At 45.1% G+C, this 20,090-nt stretch overlaps 1 protein-coding gene across 2 annotated transcripts in view; it reads right to left on the reverse strand.

Annotated features, from left to right (window-relative positions):
• The window catches only part of vps13b (vacuolar protein sorting 13 homolog B), a 284,391-nt gene that overhangs the window by 206,817 nt on the left and 57,484 nt on the right, over positions 1-20,090 (reverse strand). For both annotated transcript variants that reach the window (XM_078095599.1, XM_078095600.1), the window contains exons 17-18: positions 15,585-15,769; positions 396-530 (exon numbers count right to left, since the gene is read on the reverse strand). In XM_078095599.1, coding sequence (XP_077951725.1) covers positions 396-530; positions 15,585-15,769 — 320 coding nt within the window. The remainder of the gene's footprint in view (positions 1-395; positions 531-15,584; positions 15,770-20,090) is intronic.

The following is a 20,090-nucleotide window of genomic DNA, read 5'->3' on the forward strand; positions in this document are numbered from 1 at the left end:
TGATGGACAGTAGTACTTCTCTTTTCTTATGTGTACCTTATTTTCCGCTCATGGAACTTTTTCTCTTTGTATATCAAATATTGACAGCTGCAATAGATCTTCCAATCGGCCTGAAATCATGTGCACAGTTTGAGCCTGTGAACTCTCTGCTGTGACACTAGCTCCTATAACATCCTCGCTATCAAAGGACATGGCCAAAGCCCAATGACGATGCCCCCGGGACCAAAAAACAGTGAGCGAGTCCCAGAGCTGGGAGGAGATGAAGATAGATCGGGAGAAAGAGAGTAAAGTGTGTAAAAGTAGGATTTAAAAACAGAGTAGGAAGAGTCTCGTCGATGCCGCTTTCTCCCTCCTACACAGGCAGTAAATTTTTAACAGGGCACAGCTGCACACACCTGGGGTCCTGGCGCACACTTTTACGGCTCCCACGGTTCCCGAGGCGCATTTCACCGTCGCACGGCTGCAGAGCTTCAGCTCCAGATTTTGGACTGAGCCCTCGAGGGTCGGTGACGGACCCGGAGACTTCACACCTAATAAAAAGAAAAATGAAAAAAACACAGAGTGAAAATGAAGTGCAGTCCGGGGAGGTTTAAACACTGCTGCCGTGGCTCGGTTTAACACTTGATTGGCCTTTAATTGGTATTGACCCCTCTCAGAGAAACCAGTTGTGAGAACCCAGGTGCTGCCGAACGCTGATATCACCGACACCAGGGCCTCTGTTTCCAAAGGGAACCCGTTGTGTGTCCATGCCCATATTGACAACAACACTTTGAGAAGTTTGCTTGAACAAAAATAAACAAATACCAAAGGCTAAATTGAATAATAGCACATTTTATGATAAAGTGTATATACACACGGCTTCATCAGTAACCGACATGTCAGTGCTGATACAATCCATGTCAGTTCTGAATGCTTTGATGAATGTGTATTCATCTGAAAAGGGAAACTGACAGGGTGTGCTTTAAAAGCAGTACATTTCATTTGGATTTGGAGAGAACATGCACAGTATACAGATGAGGCTTCTTCAATCCTACTGGGTTGAATGACTTTCAATTAAATAACAGGGACTATTAGGAGAGTGAGCAATGGGCAAGCATAAAAGATATATCCTTCCAGAACAATATCTGATCTGAGCTGATGGGCGACTACATACTCGTCATTACGATATGTGAATGCTATTTTGATGGTAAGATGCTATTTCAGACACTCAACAAGAGGAAATGGGGGGAGGAATGGCTAGGCGGATAAAAGATACTTTAGAGTTTCAGGCTGTCCACCGTAAAAGTGGCTGTTGAGAGAGGGGAGGAGAACCCATCCATCGCCTGCTACAATCTTCAAGAGAGAACATTACATTCTCATGTCACCTGTTCCAGTGAGGCTTCGCTTCTCACAGTACGGCACCTTTCTTAGGGCCATTGTGCTTTGTTTTAGACAAGTCTCCACAACACATCAGGTTCATTATTTGGAAACCGTTCCACATCCTCAACTCTCCCCCCCCCCCCTTTTCTCTGTCCGTTCAGTTAAACCACTCAATCACATTTTGACTTGTTTAACACAAAAAAGAGCATATCGCATTTCTGTTTGCAGATGTTATTCCCAATCAGCTAGTTGGATTAGTAGTTTGGAGGCAGTGTGGATTCAAGTAGACACACGGCACATTTAACCTGGAGAATTACTGCAATTGCTAAAATGCCTAAGCGTAGACTTCCCTCCTCTCGCTCCCAGACAAATTACCCAGCAACCTCTTCACCTGCTGTCTGAGAGGCCCTCCATCAGCCCAGATGGAAGATGGGGATGTTAATAACGCTCCCTCTGCCCCCCCGCCTGCCCCTTAATGTATCTGCAGGTCAAACAGAGCAGTGCTGCATCTGCCTCAGTGGCTCCAGGTACTTGCTTCTCTACAGGACAGATGTTTGAAGTGTAGTTCTGCTGGATATATTTTGTAAAGGCAAAGATGCATTACTACATACATAGAACATACAAGCACACATGGTTTCCAAAAATGAGTAAAACAGTGTTTTAGATGATTTTCATACGGTATAGATCATTGCCATGTTCTTGAACTTAAACTGATTTTTCAGACCAAATAGCGACCATATTGTCATTTTTAGAGAGGCTTGCAAGCTAGATTATGCATGTAGAGACATTTGGGTTATTTGATGAGATCCAGTACTAGAGAGAGAGATAGAGAAAGACATAGGCTCTTCATAAAAATAGGCTGCCCTGCCTGGAAACAATATAGCTTACATACATATGCCATAAAAGTATTGCACCAGACATTTTTACTTTATTATCAAGTATGTCTCAGTAAACCTAAAAACACATGACCCTTAAAGCCCCACAATATGGTGGAGAGCACATATCCAGACTCAGTGACCGTTTGGCCTGCAGGAGAAGTGGTTGCAGCAGTGATGAGTAGGCCTTCACACACGCTGGCTGCTCCCATGAGCCCTTCATTGTTTCAGGCAAAGATGGAGATGTTGAAAGTGCAAGATTAATGTGCAACACAACAGGGGCCATTCCCCCTGCTCTATTTGTTCTTTGATAACTGGAACTAGGGGTATCACTATCCCACGTTGCCCACGTAGATGTCCTAAAGGGCACGGTGCACCTGCTGGGGTGGTTGGTGGTTGCCTGGGGGGGCTCTGGGCAATGTTTTGTCCAGCTGTTGGACTATAAAAAAGTGGGGTATGCAGGAAGAGAGGAACACACAGGGGTGGGTAGTTTGTCGACTTAACAGTGGTATTCACTTTGGTTTATGAATGCAAGATGCATTAGCCTTTGTGTATGTGCGTGTTGTGGCCAATGTGTGCGTGCATGCGTTACCGCGCGTGAGAGTGCATGAGTGACTGAATGTGCGTGGTGCTGTTACTCGTCAAGCACGGGCAGGTGCAAGAAGTGCATAAACACACAACTAGGGGCCAGAGTCGACGGCACTCCATCAAACACAGCGAGGGCAACTGGGCAGCTGGATTAGCCATTCTGAGCGCCGTGAACGAGTGTGGAGAATAGGAGGGAAAGGAGGGATGGAAAGTCAGAGAAGAAATACTGAGGGACAGAAAGAAAAAAAAAAAAGACAGAACAGACAAAAAAAAGAAGAGAGAAAGCACACATGGATGGGGCAATATGGGATGTGAGGGCTGCTTTCTTTTGCACACCACATACTTCAATAGTCGTGCACATGTCTGTGTGTGTGTGTGTGTGTGTGTGTGTGTGTGTGTGTGTGTGTGTGTGTGTGTGTGTGTGTGTGTGTGTGTGTGTGTGCGAGACATCTGCAGACTTGCCATGTTTTACACATTCCAACATGTCCTGCTCTCATTGCTTTGAGGAGTGGTATGGGAAAGTGGTCTGCATGCAAGACCAGGCTAAGGTACATGTTAAAGAGGACGCAGCGTGTTCGTGTCGGCCTGCATTCAAAAAACTTAGTTAGGATTCATTTCTAATACCATGTATTCTTTTTCAATTGGATTTTATAAAACAATCCAGAGGAGCCCTCACAAGCAATGTCTTTAATACCAGAGGTAAAGCACAGACAGAAAGATACCAAGGTAGAGAATGTAGAGCTAGATCAGCTATCAAAGTAAAACACCTTCACTTCAGTCAGTCACATCAGAGTCACAAGTGAAGAGTTCTTCTGCCTTTTAGACAACCAGTCGTACGTATTCGTACATTAGGGATCCATTTTATATGTGTTGACCGGCTGACAACACGATGTACACTGTCGCCAAGCCCTAACGAATAAGTAGTGAGACAAAGACGGACAGGAAAGGAAAGAAACTCATAAATTGCTAAAAGCTCCAAATCTGGCAACAGGCCCACGGCAGCTAGAGGGGCTGACAGAAAGAGAGGTAGACATGAACAAGTTGGGTAGACCCCAAAGCAGCCAGCTGAGCCACTAAGTGCTGATGCAGAAACAATAACTGTCTCTCCTAAGTCAGGAAGGGCTGAAGTAGAAGCAGTAAGTAGGAGCAGGAGGGCTGCTGGCGCCGTGCCCAGGACTGTCACAAAGAAAAAGTTCACACACAAGCAGAAAAAACGACAAGGTGAACCAGTGGTGGTTTGGTCCTGCAGTTAAATTTGAGACAGGAGCTGCTTGGATGTCCGCAAATTGAGGTCTGCGGGGAGAGGCATCATACTGCCAGAAAATTATTCTAAGGATGGCAGAGAGTTAATCCCTTGATGGAGACTTTTTGATGTATTTGAAATTGCTCCTTTCTATCATCAAAATAGGCAAAAACAGTAAATCAACCTTGAGTCTGTAAATTAAAACCCGTTTTTCCTTGTTTTTATAAATGGAAAAAGAACTGTGGAATACATAAGGAAGGAGGATTAGCTAGGCGCCATTGGTAAATAACAACACAAACTCTCATGCAGCTCTACTAACAGAGTTTGAGTTACTATAGCAGGTAGAGAACCTCCAACACCGGCCTGTTACTCTACAGAAACAGGCACACAGGCAAGACAGATTTTAACCCAAGGACCCCCACAATCATGGGGTGCCCTCGCCTTAATTAAAAAAATACTAATACCAGCAGCGCTGCAAATTTGCCAGTGTTTCGGCACTATTTTCTTCAGTAAAAGATTTGAATGAGTTTATTGACTCAGGGCAGTGACTGACAGTATGTCAATTGTTGTACAGCCTAAACTACTGTTAATTATTTCATATTTTAAGTTCCCTCTTAGTGAAATGCTCCGAGTGCAATCAAAGTTACACAGTGTATATGTCTAGAGCTTTTAATGTGAGTAATGTAAGAATGGTAGAAGTGGATCGAATATGCAGCATGTATAAAGAGAACTGGATAAATTGCTGGAGGCGGAGCCCCGGACACTAACAAATTTAACATCAGAGTATAGTGACTCAATAATACAGAAAGAACCCCGCTGGTTTGTAAAGGCCTGAAGAGCCGAGCAGACAAGTGTCTACGCACGCACACACACACACACACACACACGCACGCACGCACGCACGCACGCACGCACGCACACACACACACACACACACGCACGCACGCACACACACAGTGGGTAGAGGCTGGTGGTGGTATTAGGACAGTGATGGGGTGTAAGTGCTGTTGGTAGCGGAGGCTGGGGGTCTAATTTCCGTGATTACCATCCCCTCCAGGTGCTGCCTGCTTTCACATCTGCCCACTAAAGCAGCGACACATGTTCTCCGCACCCCTGGCCTTAAAGCCCCACCCCTCTGCCACCGAATTACCACAATTAAGGAGTCTTCATGCGGAAGCAATTTGGCCAACACTAATGGGCCCAGGCGGTGGGGTGAGGCATGTTCGGGGAGGTAGGGCGGTTGCAGGAAAAATTTGAGTGAGAGTTTTAGAAGGAGTGAGAACGATGAAAGAATGAAAGAGTGAAAAAAGACAGATGTGCAGTGACATAGAGGATTCCCGCGTAGCCACTTGTAAGAGAGATGATTAGTCAGTGGTGAGATAGGCCATTAAAACAAAGTTCTGGATGAGAGGGCCTGCCTCTCAATGTCCCAGATCCCCGGCCTAATGCTGCCCTGACAAACTTGGTTAGCGGAAAAAAAAGCGGGGCATTCTGACTTTGAAGTTGCCGCCATGATGGAATGCCAGTGTGGTTCCACCGCGCCAGAGAGAGATGCTCAAAACGACAGGCCGCAGCTAATAGAAGCAGCCCCTCAGTCACTGGAACGTACCTCTGGATTACCGCTCTCTCTCTCTCTCTCTCTCTCTGACTAAACTCATGGAAGAGTATTAGAGGGGAAACCAAGCGGAGAGCTCTTGTTTATCAATGATCAATGTTTATGTCTCCAGCTTTGCAGGGCTGACTGTGACCGTGTGTGGTGGTAGCCAAGATGTGACGCTGCCGAGGCACTTCAAATGGGAGTCGGAGTGGAAATTTACGGCATCGTGACGTGGAGCAATGTGCTTGGTCGGCAATATTAGACGGGGACGCTTTGCTCACAGCAGGGAGCCTGCTCTGTAGACACTACCAGATGACATAAGAACAAACAGATTTATTCAGGGCTGTCACTGATTTGGGGTTTAGTAGCTTCTGCTGTGGGTGAAGCCTGCTCTACTTACAGTGCATTTAGTTTCATGTCACAGTGATCCTCATTGATTTGTGCATACGTGGACTTTTTAAACATGCTGTTCAGCTATTTAATTACTTTGTTACGGCTCATGTAAAGATCCTATTCTGACAGCCCACATTTCAGGTCGGAAGGAGAAACAAACCTTTAAACATTATGAAAAGGCTTTGCACCTTTTAGAGAAGGTGGTTGAATTAATGAGAGATGGAGACCAAGAGATGGGCCCAACATGTCCTCCATCGCTGGACCACTTTGAACAAAACAGGCAGAATGGCCCGAGCAGCTCAAGCTGCTTAATTTCTCCGTATTTTTACATGATAAACCAACCTGTCTATCACAGAGAAAATCGAGGACATTCACTGACCCCCCCCCGGTGAGGATGTGTCATTAGGGTGTCTTTCATCGATGGGGACATGCACGGCTGCATGTTGGTAGTGTAATACTCATTTGACATGTCAACATGAGTATTAGGACCAATATCAGAAATCGTTATATAGGGTGCTTTTAAACGTAGTCATTGATGTAGTCTACGATTGCATAACCATGGTAACATCTCTTACCATTAGAAAAGCTTTGAAGCTGGAACTCTGCTCTACCCAAATTCGGACAGCTGATTAATCCATGCGACTCGACTACCAACGAGTTGTAAAATGGATCTCTGAGATCAACCACCCACTTAAGTGCTGTACCATGCCAATTAGGGGTGTAACGATTCATTCACTGAATCGATTAATCGATTTATATTCCCGCGATCCAACTGAATCGATCTGTGCTCCGCAAATCGGCATTCCGGACGACACATATCGATTACAAATCAAATCGATACAAATCGATACAAATCAGCTGCATAATCGTCTAGCTTGCAGTACTTGGTTGTCCGTTAGATGTCCCTCCTAGGACAGGTCTATAGATGTCCCTCCTAGGACAGGTCTATAGATGTCCCTCCTAGGACAGGTCTATAGCCGGGGTCGGCAAACTTTTTGACTCGCGGGCCACAGTGGGTTGTAAAATGTGACGGAGGAACCGGGCCAAGAACAAATGGTTGAAGTGTTTGTGTGAGCTAATATATAAATGACATGTGAAAAACCATTACGTGAAAGGATTTGTATTTTAACAAATAGCAAAGCATTTATTTGCAAGGCAATTTAACAAATTGGCAAAGGTGTAACAACTTCATGAGGACCAGGGATCTAAACGCAACACTTTGTTGTCTTTGTCTGTTTACTTGCAATGCTTTTGACACTTTATGGTCCTGTATTGTTTCCACTGTCCCAACAAAAGAGACCTTAACGTCCTACAATCGTTGCAATACATTATTTTCTTGGCTTCAGAACCTGCAATGAGTTTATTACGTTAGACGTGTTTTGAGAAGCCTGTAACGGAGCGTCTCATCCGCCGAGGAAACGCTGCCTGCCGTCGCCAGAGAACAGAGCAGAAAGGCTCGGCAGTCTGTTAAACGGGTCTTCATGTTTCTGTGAAGCAGCGCGGCTTCAGCCTGCTAACAGTCAGCTAACCCGAGACAGTTGAGCTAAACTAACGAAGCCACATTCAAACTCGACGAACTGTAAAATAGTCGTCGCGGTCCGTAGACGGTGCACAAGAACCACCGCTGCACCGCTGCGAGCGTTCTGGGTTCGTGGATGACGTCACCATGACGCGTTAATAACCACCGTACTTTGCCTGTCTGTTTTCTGTCAGCTGCGTGCGAATTTAGGGGGGAAAAGTATCGTGACTTTGTCAACCACCAACATGTTCGTCTCGTTAACGAAAGTTAGAATAGATTTAGTCATAGTTTTTATTTTTTAAGATCGTTTGCGTCACGTCTTAGTCATGGAAAAAAGGTTCGTTAACGAAAAGTTTTCGTCATAGTTTTAGCGTCACAGCAGCAGCAGCAGCAGGTAACTCCAGCTCTGCAGACACCTCAGGCCTCGCCAGCACGAAACTCAACATCACAGTAACATTTGCCAAGTTTATCTGTAAAGACATGCGACCCGACAATGAGGTACATCAGGGGTTCTGTGAATTGATCCAAACATTGTGTAATTATTGTGTAATTGAAAATGGCACTTGATTCAAATAAAAAGGTTAATACATTTGCCAATAATTGTTGTTTGCTCGTTTATAATATCCATAATTAATTTAAACCTGATTTCCTTACATGAAACAACAGGGATCTCAGAAACTTTGCCTGCACTGTCCAGTAAAGTTACTGAATCGATTTCAAGTTACTGAATCGAATCGTTCTAAATTAACCCAGATCGTCCATGAATCGAATCAGCAACCATGAATCGCGTTTCAAATCGAATCGTTGTTAAAATGAATCGTTACACCCCTAATGCCAACTGTATAATGGATTTAGTGGGAAGTGGAACGCTGTCTTCTGAGAAAAAAAAAAATAGGGGAGCAAAAGTAAAAGTTAGCCTAAAACGCAAGTCTTGCAGATCTTGCAGTGGGATCATCCAACATGACTGGAATCCCATCTTATTTCCTGTGTCATAAAAGTGGTCTATTATTCAGACGAAAACCGTGGCACACTATCAGTAGACTGCTGATTGCTTTTAAATATCATATTCCACCAGAAACCAGCAGACGGTGCGAGAATGGGGGAGTTAGGGATGATGAATAAAGAATCTAATCCATAAATGACAAGCCTGATGTCCCGTGATGATTCTCACTGTGTACCTTGAGATGTTGGCTAACGTAGAGGCAGACCTCTTATCCCATAAAAGACAGAAATATCTCTATAGTCAGATGTCCTATTGTGACATAGCTACTCTCGTTAGCTGTGGTCTGCAGTGAGCGACGGACAAAGACCAGAGAGCCTTTAGGAGGACAAAAGAAAGAGGAAGAAGGGCCCACGTCTGGATTGACTTAAAACATCATAACAGATCTGCCAGCAGTGGAGCAAGGGCCGTCTGCGGCTCATTGAAGTTTTCATTGACAAGAACCATCTCATGTTCCATCCGAGATTTATTTATCACGTCTCTGATGCTGACACAACGTGTTTTAATGTCAGAATTAAGGTTGAGTTTACGGAGGAAAAAGTCCGGCTTTCTTTCTGCCCGATGTCAATCCGTGAAGCAGACAAGTAGACAGGCAGAAATTTCTCTCGAACCAATAAGTTACCTCTTCAAAGAAGCATGGGCACTTCAGTGAAGGGGCCAGAGCCATGCTGGAACAGACACATCAGGGTTTCTTTTAGGCTTCCCGTCTTTTTACAGAAACAAGAAAGAAAAGAAAGAAACACCCACAGAGTGAGGCGGAAAAGCTTAAAGCCTTTCTGCCTTTGCTTTCACTGTGGAACAATGAAAAATGCATCCATGAGCTGAGTGAGTGGTCCTGGTATTTGACAGGGAAAAGCTGCATGTTCCCCTGGCTTGTCTGCAGTAATAGATGGAAGACGTTAAGGTTGTGAGCGCGGCCGAAAGCTACAAAGGAAAATGGTGGAAACTGTGCTAAGCAAAGTGCACAGCTAGGGCTATAGACTAGGCTACCAGCTAACAGTTGCATTATGGGTGGAGAGAAAATGCAGAGGAGAGAGGAAAGGTAGACGGGTACGCTGTGGAACCAGACGGAGGTGACAGGGTGAAATGAAAATGGACAAGGGGGGCCGAGGGGGGGGGGGGGGGGTTACAGTTAGATCACAAGGATGTTAACCACCAGCTCTGGTGGGAGCAGCCTATTTTCATTTACTGCTAAAAAGTGTAAAACCATTGTTGACATTGCTTTATAGAGGCCGCACTTAGCTAAGGGGAATGTTAGTGTGAAGAAGAAAAACTTGACGTAACCTTGAGTGGGTTTTTTTTCTTCAAATCTCTCCTCCCGCCTGCCCCATGCTCCGCTGTATGTGTAGAGGGGGACTTGTAAAAACAAAAGACTTGTTTTAATAATGATAGTGTTTGGAGCGAGCGCCTGAGCCTTGGACTATTACTGTCAACATGCCTCTGGTGGCTGTGTGGTGAGAGCGTGCGATCGTTGAATCCAAACATCCACGCCACATTTGCCTTAAATGGGATGTAGGATTTGCTAAAGATAGAGATAGCCATGTGTCTGTGTATATGTGCATCTCTCCATGCATGTGTATGTTTGTGTGTCTAACCTAACACGCAATTAAGTGAAAAGGCTGGGTTTAATAAAGAGGATCAATGGCCACTTTCTAGGCACTGAGGACCACCCCTTGCTCCCAATCTCTTTGCTTTCTCCCGTATGTCACTCTATTCCATTCAACCCTCATTGTTCCCCTGACTTTCATTTTTCATTCGGCTCATTATACTGAACACTTTTTCTCTTTCTCTTCTTCTGTTCTCTCCCCCCTCTATATCTGTCACGCTGAAGTTATGTCACAGCTTATTTATCGCCCGGGAACCATCTAGAGCACGTCTGGTGACCACCACCAACCAACTTCTACCACGAGACCCTCCCTGCCCCCACAACCCTCCACTAGTCCTACAACAGACCACCGAGGAGCTCTGTGGCCAGGAAAGCAGCTGTGGTCGCTGCATTAAAGCAGAATCCATCACTGGTGGGAATGCCAATGTTATGCCTGTTTAAATTACCTTGATCTTTTGTGTTTCAAAATGCAGTACTTTAGTCGCAAGACACTAAAACAGGGAAGTGCATGGATCAAGCCTCGCTGCTTTCCAGGGAAAGAGAGGGGGTTGTAGAAAGTTAATAGCACTGGGCTGTGTTTCTGCTCCACTTCCTTTTGCCAACTTGGTTGGGGATCCTGAAATGGTCCCAAGATAGGTCATTTATAGAGGACAATGATCAGGAAAAAACACTGGCTCAAATGAAGGGGGGGATTTCTGACTTACTTATGTGTACTGCAGCGGCCATTCTGATATGGCAAAAAGACAAGAAAACAAATCAAGCTATCATTGTGTAGTCCTTGTGAAGGATACCAGTGACCATTAAAACATTAAGTCAAATATTGACGGCCTCACCGAGCTAATAATGCAAGCAGGAAAAGAAGTAGCGCTATGAAGCACTTATACCACCGGCTGCTTCAAAAAGAAACAGACAGCCAACATCATCCATCTTATATAACGAGCTGTCTCACGTGTAGAGCATCCCATCCTCTCTGTGCGTCCTCTGGAGGGGCCACGGCAATGACACGGACCCAAGGACACAACCAAGGCGTCTACTTCCTGTAGAAAAAGGCATGCATCCCACACACTGACTGACACACATACAACTGCTTGATTGCTCTCACATAGCCATAATAAAGTCAGTATTTAAAACACAGGGACGAGAGATCACTGGTTCGCAGCCAGAGTTGTACCATCTGCAGCTTCAAGAGCTCTCTGTGAATCATCAGTGTCTTCTGAGCTATAACCACAAAAGACCATTAAGCCGCATATATAAGACTTAAGATCAGCCACATCATTTATTGATAATGGTGTCAGGAATGTTAACATTTTGCATTTCTCTTCTAATTGTATTATAAAGGCATTCATATATATAGTTTGGCACGTTTCCACTGCAAATTCCTAACAATTACTCAGCCCCTGTATATCAAAAATATTGGTTGACATGACCAAATTAATTTGTGCACTAAGATTACACCGACCCTGAACCAAATAATCCACACTCAACCATACAGCACACTCACACACAAATTCATGCAGACCTGTGGGATTGTGTGGGAGGTCACTGTGGTCAGTGTGTCGCTGGAACAGAGTTCAGCAGTGGCTGCAAGCGGTGGTAGGGCACAAATTACTGGCGCCTCACTCCTGCTATTACCACTACTGCTTCTACTGCTACTGCGAAACCACCAAAGCATCCTGGGAAGTATAAACAAGGGGAGCACATAGTACGCGCTGGTGGTCACAGAAGGAGAGGAGAAACTAAGAAAGATTATACAGAGTTAGAAGTAACTGAGATGGTGGGATATTAGGGAGAGACAATTTGGTGGGAGATTGGGGCGGTAAGAGGGAGAGAAAATGTAAAAAAGATGACAGTAAAACCTAAAAAAAAAAAAAAAAAAAGAACACCGGTTTTGGGAAAGCAAAAGTGAAGTTAGTAACAAAGAAATGCGGCGGAAAAATTAAAACCCTTTAAACTAAAAACTAATCAGGTTTGAGTTGATATCCAAGTTAGTGCTGGCTGATGAATCTCCTCAGACCTCATTGCACACAATGAAGTATGAGCATGACTGTTGATTTTAATCAATTACCAGAACATTTTTATAGTCGGTCTGTTCTTTGGGATTAAAACCAGTCTTATTGAGTCCACCCCACCCCTCCCCACTAAATCGTGGAATTTCGTTTTGGACAGGGAATGAAATCTTATACCCGAACGCTCCCCCGCGAAGGACACTGACCATCTGTGTTATCAGCTAGACCTCGATATGAAACACCTTCCACTATTGCAAAAGTCCTGGACATCAAACAACTATTAGGGAGGAGTGATTCCTAAAGGAATGAAAAAAGAAAAGAAAAAAAGAAGGCACATGGAAGTGAACAGCTAGTCTGCATGTTCAGTGTGTGTGTGTGTGTGTGTGTGTGTGTGTGTGTGTGTGTGTGTGTGTGTGTGTGTGTGTGTGTGTGTGTGTCCTGGCACTGGCCTGAGGATTTCTGGTTGGGTAACATAAGGACAAACTTACATCTGGATGCAGATCTGGATCTTGAGATTGCAAACACTTTTAGTAACGCGGTGGAAGGGCCAAGTAAGAGGTCATCACTTTAACAGTGCAGACCCCCATTGCGTCATTAGACCGGTTTAAAGAGAACTATCTCCACTGACCTTTTGTGTAGCAAGGTTATTATAGTTTTGAATGTTTCACTAGTTTTTATTTTTATTTAGTTTTGACTTTTTGTTTTCAATTTCAGTTTAGTTTTAATTAGTTTTTTAAGTGGGTTTGTTACTTTAGTTTAGTTTTTATTTTTTGAAAATGCTTAGTTTTAGTTTAGTTTTTATTAGTTTTAGTCATTACCGCAAACTGTAACAGACCAGGGGGGGGGGGGGGGGCGCAGTCAGGGAAGCTTCATTTTTTGCTTGCAAAACAGAATGCTCAAAATGAATTGTAGATACAAGCTATAATAAGTAATACAAACTCAACAAAACATTTAAAAAATGTATTTAGGACAGATGAACAGGCATCCACAAAAGACAACTGTGAAATATGTGTCAGTCAGTGTGTTTGTGTCCACAACACAACACAACAATATCAACAACAGAACATAAAATGTAGATATGGGTACAAATATGTAAACAGTCTACACAAGATGCAATAGCCAATAGACTAAAGACACACGTGAACAGCATGTACTAAACCCATTAATGAGCCACACATGACATGACATGCGAGATATAGAGCTTGTTTCAGGGCGCGTCGGAGAAACAAAGCTGTCGTTCTTGCCGAGCACTTCGTGAGATTAAAGAGCGAGAGACGGTGCCCTTTTCTCTACAGTAGCTGAACCATCTAAACGGGGAAAATAAGTTATAAAAAAAATAAGGAGCCGAAGATTTAAGGCGTGGATGGCGAGGGGGGCGGTGGGAGCGGACGCACCTCGCGGCATCGATCGGACCCTGAAAGCACCGTCTCCACCTTACTGTCAAAAAGAACAACAGCGAATGCGTAGAAAACTCTTTCCAGAGATCGAGAGATTCTCCTCGCGAGCAACGAAATTTACGTTTCGCAAGCGAGCAAATACCTCGCGGAGACGAACTTTTGCTCGCGCGAGACCGACTTTTGCTCGCAGATGTTTGATTTTGGTTAAATTCTTAAGGTCATTTAATCATTATGTTTTGATCAGAGTTGTGATTAAAGGTTTGGGTGGGCCGCGAAAGATTTTTAGATCTCAAAGTGGGCCGCGGCATTCTTGAGTTTGGGAACCGCTGTTCTATAGCATTGACAAAGACAAAAACGAAAGACATTTTCTCTATAATTCTATTTTATTTTAGTTAGTTTTGTCAAGACACAATACATTTTCAGCAAGTTATCGTTTTTTTAATAAAAGGCTCGTTTTTATTTCAGTTAGCGGAAAAAAATCACACCTCGTTTTCGTTAGTTTTCGTTAACGATAATAACCTTGCTGTGTAGTGCAGGAAACAGACTCATGCCATGGTGAAACTACAGAAGGGAGGGCATACAGTGGACCCCAGGAACCCAAGCTCTTTACCTGAATGCACCACAGCATGCACAGGCCACCCCAGCTCACTCTGCTTCTCATCTCCTCCTTTTACATTTCTCCTCCGTGCTAAAGCCTCGGGACAGCTAACATATTCTTTTAGGCCCACAAGTGTCACCACAATTTCAAAAGCAGCTACGCCACCCGAAGTCTTTGGTTAGATCATAGGAATTATTGCAGAATTTCTCCCCACGAAACATATACTTACACAACCCATCACCTATTCCCCCTTCGTTCTCCTGCCTGTGAAACTCTTTTTTCCTTTAACCTGCCAGCACACAGACCAGATGTGCTAATGTTTCACTGCGTTTCTATCCCAGCCGAGTTCCAAGAGAAAGCCAAGAGTGAGAGGGAGAGGAATATTTTACTTCACTCCACTGGAGACCAGTTTCATAGATGTTGGCGGCCGTGCAACGGTGAAAAAGGTAGCTTGGCCGGCCTAGCCGAGGGAGAATGTTGACGGCATACCAAACAACATGATCCTAATGACTTGGAAAATCCCTGGCCCTCCCGAGGACCGTCCAGATGCTACCGTCATGAGAAAGGCTACTGTTTTATGGAATGCAGGCTCCCCTCCCTTTCTTTAACAAGGGGCAGAATGTATTATTTGTCCATTAAGGCATCCTAGGTGACACAAAGCGTAAAAAGAGTTCATTTGGCTTTGGCTGCCTATAATGGCCACAGGGTGGGTTGGTATTTAAGCCAAAGCGGGGGGGGGGGGGTTGCGTGAACATATGTATCCGGAGAGCTTAAGTTTTGAATATGTACTTTTCTCGGTAGACTTTGTTTGGATCAAATGATTGTCGGGCACATGTGTGGAGTCCTGAGACTTTTTTAGAACAGAGTTAAATCACTTTGAGCTCAAGCCAGTTCCATATATCTCTCATTTTGGTGGCACTGAGAAACAAGCCTGACTTTAAGGAGGGCTAAACAAACAAAAGACGCAAATAAATGAACTACAATGATGCAAGAGCTGAGGAACAGAGTGACGTAGCTTGTCTGGTCAGGAGTGAAATACAGCGTGAGCTGCTAAAGGCGCCCTCAATCTTCCCCATTTGACTCTGAGTCGCTGCTGCTGAATGTTCACTCCAACCCTGCAATCGCCAGTGCAACTGGAAAAAATCCTACGGGACTATTGTCATACAAAGCAATCAAAAACACATGCAGAAAAGAGAACACAGCCTTTCACAATGAATTCTTTGGACATTCTATTGGATGGCGAGAAAACATTGCGCTTGAGCCATTTCACTAAAACAGGAAAAATAAAGATATCTACACATATTCACGATACAAACATTTCCCCAGCTGCTTCAAAGAGAATCGTGGGCCTGTGGTGTAGATGTGGGAACAGTCACCCGGTGTGGGAGCTTCACGCCGCTTACCTGGAGCTTTGTGCACTTCACGCAGCAGGCTTTCGCTGAGGGTCGACGGCACTCCGCTGAGCATGCTGTGGGTCCAGCTCTGACAGATTGCCTGAAGCAGGAGCGTCTGGGCCCTGGTGGCCTGGAGGGTGAAGTGGGGGAGCTCGAAAATACACTCTGTGGTGGGGACTGAAGACCTTTTGCTCCTGCGAGAGAGACGTTTAGAGAAAGAAAGTCAGCGTTACATAAGGGATAGGACACAGAAATAGTCGGGACATGGGGACGGTAATGAATGAAAAGAGGAAAGCACCAAAAGCGCCAGAATGCACCTAATGAAATGGACACTGGTGGAAACGAACGGTTCATGACTTCCATGAATCCATCAATATCACTTCCCAATCTAAAACGGCTCATTGATAGCACCAGGGGCCAAATAGGTGGAGCGGCGCTCCAGCAGCGAGTTGGAGGTACGGAGAGCGAGCCAAGCTTTCCTCAGTTACTTGGCAGGTAGGACTCCGTTTGCCTCCTTGCCGCGCCGACCCCGCTCTGTCTCCCCTGCGTCAAAAACTGTGATGATGATTTATGCGAAGGGATGTGCAGCCCAGAAACCCGACCCCAAAAAAGAATCTCTATGCATTTAACATTTTATCTGTCTCCAAGAGAGTGGAGGGAGAGGGTTTGTGTGTGACAGGGAGACAAGCTGATGAGTTAAGCGTTCAGGGGGATGAGGTAACAGCACAGTTGGATGGAGTCCTCCAGGACCCTGTCCATCACAACCTCAGTGGACCATGCTCTCATTTATCATCTGACACACACACACAAACTTTAATTTTTCTTCGATCTCCACTTTGTAGTCTTTGCCTCACTGTCTCCCTCATTCCCTCCGTAATCATCATTCATAATCAGGCAGTCGAAACACAAAAGTGCACATCTCCAATCGGGCTTCCTGGGAGTTTTTTTTCTATTGGTATCGAGATATCAGGGCTCCTCGGTTCTTGAGATCCTCTCTGTGACATCAGCTACAGCAGGAGGAGGGATTCCCCAAAGTGCACACACACACACACACACACACACACACACACATGCACGCACACAGCAACCAAGGTGTGACATGGAATGTTGTGCTGAGAGTGATGGCAAAGTTATTGTCATCACTACCGATCTATGTCTCTTCTCTCCCTCTCTCCTTGTGTGGATGCGATACTGCGGGAGACAGAACTAAACACTGCAAAACAAGTTTGGTTCTACTCCTCTCTTCTGTTGTTCTTCAATTGGGCTTTTCAAGGACTGGCAGTGCTGCCTGCCTCAACACCAGTTTACTGTTCTGAGGTGTGACTAATACCAGGGATGGCTGCGGCGGAGCGAGCCCCACTGTTCATCTGGTCACACGTCCTTCCCCAGTTCAGAGTGTGGGTTTGTATCGCTCGGCAGCTCTGCAATCGTTTAACTTCCTTAGTCTCTTTATCTCTCCCTTTTATTCTCTTCTCCTGGGTGGTTCAGCGGGGTGACATGAGCTGTAAGCCGCTCACAGGCATGGGCCCCCGGAGTTGTTAATGCTTTCTCAGATGGGGGTGGGAGGGGGACTACCATGAGACGGAATGCTAGAGAGAGTTTGATGAAGAGAGATGTAAGGGCACAGGGAAAACAAAAGGCACCGAGAAACTCCTAAACGTGACAGGGTCAATGAGTTTACCTTCACAGCACGCATACACTGGGTTTTTTTTAATTCCCATGAAACACATGGAACCGTGCAGCGTCATGCCTCTCCACTATTAGAAATTACTACTGTTGCATGCTATATTGCAAGACATAAATCAAGCCATTTTCACGTGTTTTTGCACGTGTGTGTGTGTGTGTGTTTATGTGTAGACGTAGCACACATTGCCGCTGAACAAAAGAAAGTGAAGGCGACCCCGGCAACAACAATGTCCCCCACATGCAGCGCAAATGTGCCTGCAAAGCCACTTCAATGAGAGGACTGGCAAGGGATGAAAGTTTGTTGGCTTATTCCAGTGTTTACGGCGTTTTGGGGAGCTGTCATGTGCATGCGGTCGTCTAAAAACTTTAATTGTGCACCTGTTTTTATTATATTGTGCCCAACTCCTTGTGAACAGCGACTTGGATCTTCGGAGCTAAATGAGAAGCAGAAACTCTCATTAGGATGTTTTGGGAACGCGGAACGTGAGGACAGCCAGACACTCATCGGATTTCATTAAGTAGCTGGCACGGACAGGGTTTCTCGCTGCAACATGGTAAACAGCTTTCTGGCAGGCAGCTCTTCCACTGTTATCACAAAGGCTCGGAGGGAAACTAAAGGAAAAATTAGAAGCACTTGTACCTGATGCACCAGCAGCAGTAACAGACGACTACAATGAAAGTCGCATAACACTGGTTCAGTCGCCATGTTGGAAACCTAGCCTGGGGAGCAAAACTCATTAAAGCATACTTGTACTCTCAGATCGTGGAGACCCACCAGAAATAGGCCCGCAAACCATTTGGGAATGTGACTCATATTTTAAGAAATCAGGACCATGGCTTGAACTTCAGTGCCTCATTGAACAGGCTGTGTGTGACTCTAGAGCAGTCCGTTGAGTCAATAACTTTTTATATTGAAAGACAGAGGCCACCAGGAATATGTTTAAAATGATATCTAAATTAGTCAGGAGCTATGAAAAATGAAGTGTTTCACTTTCCTCTGGTGTATTTCAACAACATTAGAGTTCATATCCTCCACCTGTCCCCCCTGTTGGTGCCGTGACTGAGTGACGAAGACTGGACCGGGGCTGGGACAAGCCACTTGGCGGACTTGCTGACTGCTTGGCTAGGCGGACTGGGCGGGAACAAAGTGTCCTTGTCATAATCAGGCACCCGTGGTGGTTCTTTTAGTCATGAAAATGAATGGGTGGAAGGTAAAAAGGGAGTAGGCTGAACAGAGAAACCTTGCAGAGTATCAAGGATGGATGGAATGGTCGATACCAGCGTGTACTAATGGGTACATTTGCTCTACATTTTTAAACTTAATTAATTTATAGTTATTCAAATTCTTCCAAAACCCACAATCACATCCTTATAGCTGAGATCCACGTGGGCCATTGCTTCTCAGGCTTATCAGCTTCCCGGTCTGCTCCGAATGTGGTCATAGCTATATTTAGACGGATACAGCTGGGGCTTGAGGCCACACACCACAGGCACATTAAATGCACACAGACACGCAACCACAAAAATGCACATACCTGTATAGATACACATGCACTAGTGTTTGCCAACATGTACACCTGCCAACACACATGCTGTCAGACAAGCACATGTGTACACACACACACACACACACCTGTGCACACATAGTGCAGTCCAATAACATAACAGCAGGTTGTTCAGCCAGAGCACGCTCAACTGCAGTAATGAGGCCTTGGCTTACAGGGGGGGGCCGCAGCGCTAACAACCGGGAAGAGGCTGTGTGTTTAAACTACGCTAAGCGTGCATGCTTCTTCTGCAAATCCAGCAAACAGGGAGAGCACACCAAAAGAGCTACAATAATCAAACCCTGCAGAAAACAGGAGCACGGGCGAGGTAGAAAACCGCAAGCGCCGGCAGAGAGAAGGTTTATACCCGCCATCATGCAGGTCGTGTGTTATTCTGCAGGTGACTGGGGAGGCATTTGGAAGAGGTCAAGAACAAACTCTGAGAGTACCGCGTGGCAGCCTACCAGTCCTGCTATCCCTCAGACACAAACAAGAGACAATTACAGGAGTGTGATTACATGTAGCTGTCAGTATGCTTCTGAGAAAGCAAGCATGAAGCAAACTGCAGCCTGTGAAGTGCAGGTCAGTACAAAGCCAGCAAATGCTTTTTCTTTCTAAGATCAGCACGATTGAAGGAATATTGCCAAGAGCAGCGGCTCCTAATGGTTTACACAGCATCCCAGAATACAAGCTCAGACCCTGCGCTCCGTTTCCAGAGTCTTCATTTCAGTTATTACTCATATCTTGTACATTCCACACAAAAATGATCAGGTCGGCGAGAGATGTGGAGCAAGGTGTCTTCTTAGAGGAGAGGGAGTGCATATAACTCTACTCAGGTGGAGCTAATATAACTATTTTCACATGAACTGGAACATAACAGCCAAATAAATTGTTAGTGGAAGTACTCGAAAATATAGTGTAGGCTGGAGACAGTGAACCAAGTAGCCAATCAATGTCGAGGGGGCCTCACAATGTGCTACTTTCTCTTCGCTTCAACTTATCTGAGACCATAGTAACGCTGATGTGATCCATTACGGGCTGGCATACTTGTCTGAAAGATACAACAGAGCCACCGTCTTGGGACTAGTGATAAGTTATCTGCAGTTTCTACGAATCATTCACAGTCACACCCTACCTTAATAATCAATACAAACATGCCCCTACACAAACAGGGAGACAAACCCTCCACGGCCATTGTTTTCCAATTGCGAGCACTCTTTTGGAGGGAACCAGAGGGGGAAGAAAAGACTGACAGCTTCTACCTTACCTTTTTTACTTCTTTGTG

The sequence above is a fragment of the Gasterosteus aculeatus genome, chromosome 20 (genome assembly GCF_964276395.1).
Source record: "Gasterosteus aculeatus chromosome 20, fGasAcu3.hap1.1, whole genome shotgun sequence".
Lineage (NCBI taxonomy): Eukaryota > Metazoa > Chordata > Actinopteri > Perciformes > Gasterosteidae > Gasterosteus > Gasterosteus aculeatus.